The sequence below is a fragment of the Octopus bimaculoides genome, chromosome 9, assembly GCF_001194135.2.
Source record: "Octopus bimaculoides isolate UCB-OBI-ISO-001 chromosome 9, ASM119413v2, whole genome shotgun sequence".
NCBI lineage: Eukaryota > Metazoa > Mollusca > Cephalopoda > Octopoda > Octopodidae > Octopus > Octopus bimaculoides.
The window spans coordinates 10412358-10423464 of record NC_068989.1 but is presented as its reverse complement, the minus strand read 5'-3'; the positions used below and the strand labels follow the sequence as shown (position 1 = coordinate 10423464).

General features: G+C 37.9%; 1 protein-coding gene across 3 annotated transcripts in view; it reads right to left on the bottom strand.

Moving 5' to 3' along the window:
• LOC106871663 (piwi-like protein 1) overlaps positions 1 to 11107 on the bottom strand; it is a 32794-nt gene that overhangs the window by 17748 nt on the left and 3939 nt on the right. For all 3 annotated transcript variants that reach the window (XM_014918248.2, XM_014918246.2, XM_014918247.2), the window contains exons 2-9: positions 8598 to 8672; positions 7563 to 7647; positions 6168 to 6252; positions 5114 to 5290; positions 3687 to 3882; positions 2822 to 2940; positions 1683 to 1763; positions 958 to 1071 (exon numbers count right to left, since the gene is read on the bottom strand). In XM_014918248.2, coding sequence (XP_014773734.1) covers positions 958 to 1071; positions 1683 to 1763; positions 2822 to 2940; positions 3687 to 3882; positions 5114 to 5290; positions 6168 to 6252; positions 7563 to 7647; positions 8598 to 8666 — 926 coding nt within the window. In that variant the 5' untranslated portion in view covers positions 8667 to 8672. The remainder of the gene's footprint in view (positions 1 to 957; positions 1072 to 1682; positions 1764 to 2821; positions 2941 to 3686; positions 3883 to 5113; positions 5291 to 6167; positions 6253 to 7562; positions 7648 to 8597; positions 8673 to 11107) is intronic.

The window sequence follows — 11107 nt, the reverse complement described above, 5'->3', positions numbered from 1 at the left end:
CCCCCGCAGTCAAAGCTATCAAACTTATCTCTACACCTTGTTCATTGGTGTCCTGTTTCATTTATGGTCTCTCGGAGTCCCAGTTTGTCAGATTTCTCGTTCATTTGTTGCACTCATCTTCTGGGTGTGTACAGCCCAATTCCATTTCAACAATTTTACAAATTTCTCTATCTATATACACCTCTCAAACAATCTATATACACTACTAAACAATCTATATGCACTTCTCAATCTATATACACTCCTCAAACAATATAATGAACTACTAATCCCGCACTTCCTTTCACACTCAAATGAATCCATTCCAGAGGGCAGTATTCAGCTACATGAACAGACTACCAGGAAAACTAATCAAATCACACCACATCATACTTTTACTTTGGATCCTTTCATTTTCTCACTGCAAGTCTACTAAATATATTTATGTGTTCATAATAGGCATAGGAGTGGCTGTGTGGTAAGTAGCTTGCTTACCAACCACATGACTCAGGGTTCAGTCCCACTGCGTGGCACCTTGGGCAAGTATCTTCTACTATAGCCTCGCGCCGACCAAAGCCGTGTGAGTGGATTTGGTAGACGGAAATTGAAAGAAGCCCGTCGTATATATGTATATATATATATGTGTATGTGTGTGTGTACGTTTGTGTGTCTGTCTTTGATCCTCCTCCCCAACATCGCTTGACAACCGATGCTGGTGTGTTAACGTCCCCGTAACTTAGCGGTTCAGCAAAAGAAACCGATAGAATAAGTACTAGGCTTCCAAAGAATAAGTCCTGGGGTCGATTAGCTCGACTAAAAGGCGGTGCTCCAGCATGGCCACAGTCAAATAACTGAAACAAGTAAAAGAGAATAATGATAAGCTTATTTAAACTAAGAAAACTAGTTATAGTATAATGAATGTCTACTTTCCAGTATTTTTATCACAGACATAGCACATATAAGACAATAAAGACTTACAAAACATCAAGAACTGTCTCTTTGCGGAGCACTTTATGAGAAGCATCTGCCATTAACAGGAGACCACCTTCGTGTTCTTTGATGGCAGTAATATAACCAGGCCAAATTTCTAATCTGAATAAAGAAATAAAACATCAATTTTAGTATTTATGCAATTAAGATCAATTCAGAGAATAACAATGATACGTCTTACAGATAAAATAGAACATTTTATAATGTTTCTTTTCTGGAAACTCGCTGCATACTGGCAGCTGATGACTCGCAGACCGGCACCCGTCTGTGGACCACCACTTTGAGTAGCACCGATGCAAAGTAAGTGTAACAAATAATCCAGAATCCTTATCCAGTACCGGATTGATCCCTAAATCTAATCATTTCGTGCCAGTCACTGATGTAAAGTAAATGTAACAAATAATCCAGAATCCTTGTCCAGTACCAGATTGATCCCTAAATCTAATCATTTCGTGCCAGTCACTGATGTAAAGTAAATGTAACAAATAATCCAGAATCCTTGTCCAGTACCGGATTGATCCCTAAATCTAATCATTTTGTGCCAGTCACGAGGCCAAACATCCCTGAAAGTTTCATCCGAATCCCTCCAGCAGCTCTTGAGATATCTTGTCTATGGAGAAACAAACAAACAAACACAACTGAAAACAATAGTTCTGCCTTCGCTAAGGCAGAGGTAATTAGTTAATTTTCTTACGTTATCATAGATTACTTACTTATGCTGTGGTACAGAAGTTGGTGTGTTTGGGTTGTAGTAGTAGCGCCCAACTTGCTTCATTTGCAGTATACTCATCACACTGTGAGGACAAGGAACAGAGGTTAAGATGATAGATACGGTTCAATAAATACAAAGACACACATATAAGAAGATATCACAAACCACAGTGATTGAGATGACAGCGAATCATTACAATTTAGTCTCCCTACATACAGGACCTTGCATCAAAACGAAAAAAAAAAAAAAAAAAAGGTGGGGGTGGTCTGTATAGAGAAAGAAACTGCAACAAGTGTTTTGAAATTAGAGAAATTTGTATAACATCTAAATATTACATCTACCCTGGATGGCTGCTAAATTTGTCGAAGATAGTCTCCCCAGTTTCATTTTTTTAATATACAGTAAGCACTCGCCATATCATGCTTCATCTATCACGGATCTTTCTGGCTAACATATGTAAATTTATATCATGGACTCCTCAGTACATCACAGGTTTCTGCAGTCAATGGGTATTTATATTTTTTTAGATTTTAATTATTTCTGTGGTAAAATAAGCATTTTCACGCCTATTAATTAATAAATAAAAATACAGTGCAGTACTGCAGTGTAACACATTAATTAAAATATATTAAGAGAAAACACTTAGTGTACCGTAGATGAGTAAACAAAAAATTGCACATACTGTATGGTAAATAAAACTTGGGCGGTGAGTGTGTGGTGGTGTTTTCTATTTATAATAAAATATATGCAAATTATAAAAATAATAATAAAAAATATACAGTACAGTACTGGTTCTAATTCTCAGATTTTCACCTATTGCGTTCCACACCTGTGATAGTCAAGGGATTACTGTACAGAATAATGATAATCTTTCAGCCACCACCTGCTCTCTTTCCCAACATACTTTCTCTTCAATATCATTTTACCTCTCCAAATTTTCATGTCATAAGGACAGCTTATCCATTAGCAACAGGACCAACACTACTTGACAACTGGCATTGGTTCGTTTATGCTGCTGTATCTTAGCAGTTTGACAAAAGAGACTGATAGGCTGTCAGGCTTAGAAATAATTTGTATTTAACAAGCGAAACTGTTAGACACAAGAATTATTTCTATGATGGTTACAAACACTTCACTTACCGACGGAACATGATATTGTATAACGGTATACAAGATTCAGATTTCAAGACTTTAACCATTTTGATAGTGATGGTAATTTTCTCTCCATCAGACAGACGTGTTGATGCCAACACTGTTTCCTAGAAAACAAGGGAAATGAAAATTATGAAAACAAATTCAAGAAACAACAAAGTATTTAAATTAATTCATGGTTTACAAGAAAGATGTGTAATTTTTCAAGTTGACTGCACAGTATTCATCCTGTGCTGGTGCCACATAAAAAGTACCCAGTACACACATTGGCATTAAGACGAGAATCCATGACAAAGCAGACAACTGGAGCTCAATACAGCTCCTGTCAAACCATCTAACCAGAGCCAGCATGGAAACCAGACATTAAATGATGAAGCTGATCATCATCAGGTTTTAAACCATCAAGAAAAAGTGAGGCTAATGGTGTGTGTACATATATATACCTCTATTTTCTAGCTGTCTGTGTGTGCATCAACAGCATACACATATATGAATGCATGTGCCAGTAGCATTCATTTGAATCTTGCTCTCTCTCTCTCTCTCTCTCTCTATTGCACTTTTGCCATCCCTTTTCCACAGCAAGATAGATTTTTTACACCACAGGAATCTATCATTAGCATGGTCCCTGGTCACATGCATACACACTTTGGGATACCGTGTGATCTGTAGCAGCTAATTTTACCATCAATTGTTGCAGAGGATTCGCTGACCAGTTCGCCACCGATTATCAGGGGCATATGTAGCCTGGGTTTGAAGTGGGTGGTGATTTGTTTGTCTGAAACATTTCAAAGCAATGCTCCAACATGGTCAGTGTCCAATACTGAAATAAGTTAAAGTAAAAGACACTACTCACTTGATTTGGTAATTTAATTGGAAGGTAAAGTATTGCGCCATCAAAGGCTCGAGTTTTGCCTGTTACATCAGTATGTTCATACAACATCTTGTAGCGAACGCTTTTGCTGTCGATTTCAGGGTTAAATGACACATGGTACTGGAACACTCCTTCGTTTCTAGTCTTAATTCTTATATAATTAGCAGACAGTGGTATCCTGTAAAGATATGATATCAATGTCATAACACAGACAATTGTAACAACAGTAAAAGATTCACGTTTAAAACAATAATTCAGTGTTGATTCAATACACCTCTAGCTTTTAATTAATCACCTGTAATATCTTAAATTTAAAAACAAGCAGATATAAAATGACGAAGTTCGTTATCATCATTGTTTTAATGTCCATTTTTCCATGCTTACATGGGTCAGACAGAATTTACGGGGAATTTTTTTTATAGCTGGATGCCCTTCCAGTCACCAACCCTCACCTGTTCCTGAGTAAGGTAATATTATTCAATGACAAGACATGTTTTCACAGAAAATTCCATATCCATACTCAGTATGGACATGGAATTTAAAAGAAAAGGCATTTTCATTCCACAATGCTTAGCTATAGCTGGAGCCAGGTATTAATAGGTATTATTGCAAGGAGTGACATGACTTGATCCAAGGACAACCACTATGCTAAGTTGCTATGGTAACATGACAGTTTGCAGCGGTTGTATCATCCTCATGTGTCCATTTCCCATGCCACCATAGGTTGGATAGTTTGGCAGGATGCGGCAAGGCCAGGAGCTGCACCAGGTTCCATAGTTTGTTTTGGTTTAACTTCTACAGCCAAACACTTGACAGAGTGTACTGGGTGTTTTTTCCATGGCAACATCATCAGTGCTGGTGCTTTTTATGTGGCACCATCAACGATGCTTTCTATGTGGCACCATCAACAATGCTTTCTATGTGGCACTATCACCAGTGCTTTTTACATGGCACCATCACCAGTGCTTTTTACATGGCACCATCACCAGTGCTTTTTATATGGCACCATCGCCAGTGCATTTTATGTGGCACCATCACCACTGCATTCCATGTGGCACCATCACCAGTGCATTCTATGTGGCACCATCACCAGTGCATTTTATGTGGCATCATCACCAGTGCATTTTATGTGGCACCATCACCAGCGCTTTTTATATGGCACCATCACCAGTGCATTTTATGTGGCACCATCACCAGTGCATTCTATGTGGCACCAGCACCAACAGGATTACCAAGTAGCTTGCAAGAGAAGCACCCCATCAACTGGGAGTGGGGTAGTATGGGAAGGGAGGGGCTTTGTGCAAGTTGAGAGGTTTAAGGTATAGTGGGGGAGGGCCCAGATATAGGTATCTTGCTGTATATCTATTAAAAAAAAAAAATCCCAATGAAAAAATACTTGCAACACTTACTTTTTACCTTTGGTGCCTCTGTGCGATTCAGAAAGGTCGTGCTGTGGAGAATAGAGGTCTTCAACTGAAACACTGCTTTGTCTTGAGAGTTCTTGCGAGCTATTTTTACCAACAGCTGGAGCATTTGATGATAAAGAGGAACCCAAAGGTCTTTCAATGGGTTGTTTTTTGGCAGCACTAAATGAAAACAAAAAATAACATAAAAGATGATCAACTTACTTGAGGCATCCTTATAGTAAAACCACCTGTCACACAGTTATCACTTAAGATATCATTGGGTTTTAGCCCTACCTTCTAAGATACTACAGCCATACAACAGTACCAGATAACTAAGGCCCTGATAGCTACTATCACTCAGGGCCACAAGGGGTGACAATGAGGTATCCATACTCCCTAAAAATTCCTGTACTCCTGAGCTGGATCTTCACCACCAGCTGCAGTTTAATGTCTTAGCCAGAACATGCACATTAATATACTAAAACTGCTATTGTATCATATACTGGCTACAACATATATATTGATGGTCTAGGGAAACAGGAAGAAATGATCTTCAATATAAAGGAATACAAGTCAAACTACTATGAAGTATTAACCACATTGCATTTTCCATAGTAAATGTGATTGCTTATTTTTTAAATGACATTGTAGGGTAGGTGTGAGAGGCCAGATCTGACTGATTTGAAGATAAAACAAGTAGGACATTTTGACCAAATATGGCCCAGTGGTTAGGGCAGTGAACTCGCGGTTGGAGGATTGCGGTTTCGATTCCCAGACTAGGCATTGTGTGTGTTTATTGAGCGAAAACACATAAAGCTCCACAACGATCCAGCAGGGGGTGGTGGCGACCCCTGTTGTACTCTTTCGCCCCAACTTTCTCTCACTCTTTCTTCTTGTTTCTTGAGTAAAGCTGCGATGGACTGGCATCCTGTCCAGCTGTAGGGGAACACATATGCCATAGAAACCGGGCCCATAAATAAAAATAATGGCTGGTTTAAATGCAAAAGAGTTAAAGCAGTGTTCCTAGATAAAAACATAAAATATATATTTAACTTACTTAGTCAAAGCTTGCATTGCTGCCAATCCACGACCTATGGGCACAGTAGCAGGCAAGAGAGGTTCTGGAAATGGACTCTCAGAATCTGAAAATACACAAAATAATGTTAGGAAACAACACTGTTTCAACAAAAATCTCTCAACTGAATGGTAAGTGACTACTGGTTTTACTATACTGCATGGATGACATTCTGAAGTTAAAGCAACATCATTCATCACAGATATAAGAGTTTGTTTTTCATGCTGCAACAGTCTCAACCTATGGTTCTTAAGCAAGGTCCATATAAGATTTTGATGTTCACACAAGCAAAATAGTAAATTGGGGGGTCCATGGTAGTATTTTAGTGGCCCACGGAAAAATTTTGCTTTAGATGATTTTATTGCAAGAAACAGCTACATTTCTTTCTCTAATGTTTTACATAGTTCAACCATGGCACCTGTGCCCAGCGTCGCCTTCCTGGCACTTGTGCCGGTGTCACGTGTAAAGACATTCGAGCGAGATCGTTGCCAGTGCCGCTGGACTGGCCCCTGTGCAGGTGGCATGTAAAATACACCATTTTGAGCGTGGCCGTTGCCAGTACTATCTGACTGGCCTTCGTGCCGGTGGCACGTAAAAGCACCCACTACACTCTCGGAGTGGTTGGCGTTAGGAAGGGCATCCAGCTGTAGAAACTCTGCCAGATCAGATTGGAGCCTGGTGCAACCTTCTGGTTCGCCAGTCCTCAGTCAAATCGTCCAACCCATGCTAGCATGGAAAGCGGACGTTAAACGGTGATGATGATGATGATGATGATGATGAACTAGTTCTCTATTTGCGAAAAATGAAATTACTTTCTTGCCAACCCAATTATATGTGTGTGATTTTGTGTCTGTGTTTGTACCCACCTCACTGCTTGACAACTGGTGCTGGTATGTTTGTGTACCCTTAACTTAGTGGTTCAAACCAACAGACTACGTACTAGGCTTAAGAAATAAGTTGATTTGTATGGTTAGTGCTCCAGCATGGCTGCAGCTAAATGAGTAAAACTGGTAAAAGAGTAAGCAACAAGATATCAAAAAGTGATGCAGTACAACCGTTTCAAGTGGCTCTATTTAATTGAAAAATGCAATCATTGCATCATAAATAAATAAATAGAATTTTAATTTTAATCCGACTGATTAAAATTCTATTTATTTATATATATATATACCACATAATTTTTTATGCACAGCTCATAGGGGCTGGCCTTCATACAAAGATAAAATTCTTTATTAAGATGTAAAATGCTTAAATTTTATATTATAACAAAATGAAAAGAAACGAATACCTATATTCTATACATCATAACTTGGCCTAATAATAATAATAATAATAATAATAATAATACAAAACTGTTAAGAAAGAATCTGAACATACCTGACTGTTCTTTCAATGCACAGGCTTCCATTGCCCGTGTTAAGGCAAGGCCACGTCCAAAACGGGATAAATCAGCAGATTTTTGCTGGAAATAGCAAAGATTTACTACATCAAGAAACAATTCATTTGTAAGAGAGAATACATGGATGCAGGAAGGGTGTCCAGCAGTAAAAAATTTGGCTCAACAGATTTCGTCTAACCCATGCAAGCATAGAAAAGTCAACATATGATGATGATGATGATGATGAGACAACCTGGCTCAAGCAAAATGATGTGCCCAGGGACTAAAGTTTGAACTTATGATCATGTGGTTTTCAGTCTTTAACATTAACCTACAGTTATTAATATGCTTCTCAATTTTATCAATGTACAAAATGTATTTATAGATGCATCACTTTATAGCTCAGCCATGTGTAGCTAAGAAGCTCGCTTTGCAATCATGTGGTTTCAGGTTCAGTCCCAATGCATTTTACCTCGAGCAAGTGTCTTCTACTAACCAATAAATGAATTTGGTAGACAGATAAGGTGGCGAGCTGGCAGAGACGTTAAGCACACCAGGCGAAATGCCTAGTGGTGTTTTGTCTGTATTTACATTCTGAGTTCAAATTCTACCGAGGTCGACTTTGCCTTTCATCCTTTCAGGGTCGATAAATTAAGTACCAGTTGCGTACTGGTGGGGGTCTATCTAATCAATTGGCTCCCTCCCCCAAAATTTCAGGCCTTGTGCCTAGAATAGAAAAGAATTTCGTAGACAGAAATTGTGTGGAAGCCTATCACATATACATATATATGTGTGTGTGTGTGTGTGTGTGTGCATTTTTGCGGTTTCTCCCCAACCTACAATTTAACAACTGGTGTTGGTTTGTTCATGTTCCGCATAACTTAGCAGTTCAGTAAAAGATAACAATAGAATGAGTACCAGATTTATAAAAAAACAAAAGTACTGGGGTTGATTTGTTCAATAAAAATCATTCAAGGTGATGCCCCAGCATGGCAGGTGTCCAATGACTAATACAAAGGATAAAAGATACTTACCATTTCTTGCTTCTTTTTTAGGGCTTGTAGCAAGGTGGCACCCCGACCACCTCGTGCAAAGTTCTCCATTTTGTTCTAGACAAGAGAAAAAAAAAAAAAAAAAAAAAAAAAAACATAAGTGACATGTCAATCTTTTTAAAATGATGGTTAAGAAATAATGCAAAAAAAATGTATTTCATGCAATAACAGAATAACTTAAATTATCATTATTATAATAAATATATTAAAAAAAACCTACGAAAGAAGTAATGTCATCATCAAAATCATATTTTATATGCCAATGTTACTTTGTTTTAATCCGTGGCTGTGTGGTAAGTAGCTTGCTTACCAACCACATGGTTCTGGGTTCCGTCCCACTGCGTTTATGCATTTGTGTACATTTAAACTAATTAAATATTATTTTACAGAATAATAGAATCAAAAAAGGAAAGCAGCCAAAGTGACTTGAAACATACACTCAGTTTATGAGAAAGAATACTTGAATGAAAGAACTTGCAGAAGATGGTTTGTAAAATTCAGAAGTGGAGATTTCAGCCTTGAAGATGAAGGTCAAACAGGACGTCCAGTTGAGTTTGATGATAAGCTCCTTGAGGCAAGGCAATGAAGCTTAGTTCAAACCATACAACTGTTCATCATCATCTTCAACAACTTGGAAAGGTTCCTAAACTTGGAAAATGGGTGCCTCATGAATTGTCCGAAAGCAACCGCAAATCCCGAGTTGACATCTGCTCTACTCTCCATTCTCACAAACTTGTCTCATCCTTTTTGGATAGACTTGTGACTGGTGACGAAAATGGATCTTCTATCAAAATGTTAAATGTCGTAAACAGTGGCTTGGTAAAAAGGAAAGTACTCAACCACAACCGAGAAGGGAACTTCATGGGAAAAAGGTTCTTCTCTCTATCTGGTGGGATTGCAAAGGAGTAATTCACTTTGAATTGTTATCACCTAAAGCTACAATCAATGCTCAAGTCTACTGTCAGCAATTGGAGCGTTTGAACCAAGTTTTGAAGAAAAAAAGACCTGCTTTAGTGAATCGAAGAGCTTGATTGGGAAAAAATTCCTCATCCAACTTATTCTCCTGACATTGCTCCTTCGTAGTTTATAGAATCATTTGGGAAGGAAGTCATAGATAATCAGGGAAAGTACATTGATGATTAAATTTCAATTAAATTTGTTTTCTTTATTCAAAATTCAGATAGAACTTATGGTATGACCTGATATATCATCATCATCATCATCATCGTTTAACGTCCGCTTTCCATGCTAGCATGAGTTGGACGATTTGACTGAGGACTGGTGCAACCAGATGGCTACACCAGGCTCCAATCTAATTTGGCAGAGTTTCTACAGCTGGATGCCCTTCCTAACGCCAACCACTCAGAGAGTGTAGATATAGATATATATATATATATATATACATTATTATAAAATATGGTAATTAATCATATATTAATTAATATCGATTAATTATCAGGAGGCCAGCACATCTAAAGAATCAAAGAGATTCAGAAATAATATCTGCAATCTCAGGGGATTAAGGTAGTGGTCAACGATATATATATAAATTATACACATACACACACTCATATATTTGTGCTTTTGTGTTTGTTCCCTATCACTGTTTAATGACCTGTATTGGTTTGTTTACGTCCCCATAACTTAGCAGTCTTGTCTTTAGAGTTAAGTATCTTAGAGGGCGCAGAGGAATATATTCAGGAACTATACAAAGCTAACTGTATTGCGAAGTTGTGGTTTGAGGTGACATGGACACACGCACATGTGTGGATGTGTGTATATATATATATATATATATATATATTTATATAACATACATAATAAACAAACCCACAGCCCAAGCTCTGAAACAGAAAACGGTTCCAAATGGGGAAAAAGGCGACTGATTACTTTACTTTATATGCATTATCTAAAGAGTTACGAAGAAACATAGTCTCGAGTGAGGAAGTAGAGCATTAAAATTTACCATATTTAAGCCAAAAAAGGTGGGACGGTCATGATAGGAACGCTTTATAAAAAAAAAAAGGTCGGTATTTAGAAATGCTGACAGCGTATTAAATAAATGGCGGTATCCTGTTTTAAGCAAAGCATATAACCGTTCTAAACGCTTATTTTTTATTTCATTACATGTGTTTATGGGGTGAAAATAGTGAAAAATAAATATCAAAACATGTCAGTGACAAAGAAACGAGGAAGGTATCAGGTAGTCGTGAGATGTGCCAAAACTAACAGCTAACTGGCCCTTAGAATCACACACTCGACATAATCCTATGTATACCCGTGTGTAGAAGACAAATTTCGCAAATATTTTCTGAAAATTCCCCCCCCCCCAAAAAAAAAATTATAAAGGGTTATATGGGGGTGATTAACCATAACTTGGACAATTAAATTTCGTCAACATGACCGTAACCCGCAAAACGAGAGCATTAGAGATTTTTTAAGGTAGTGTTAGGGTTAGGGTTAGGATCAGGGTTACGGTTAGGTTTACCCTG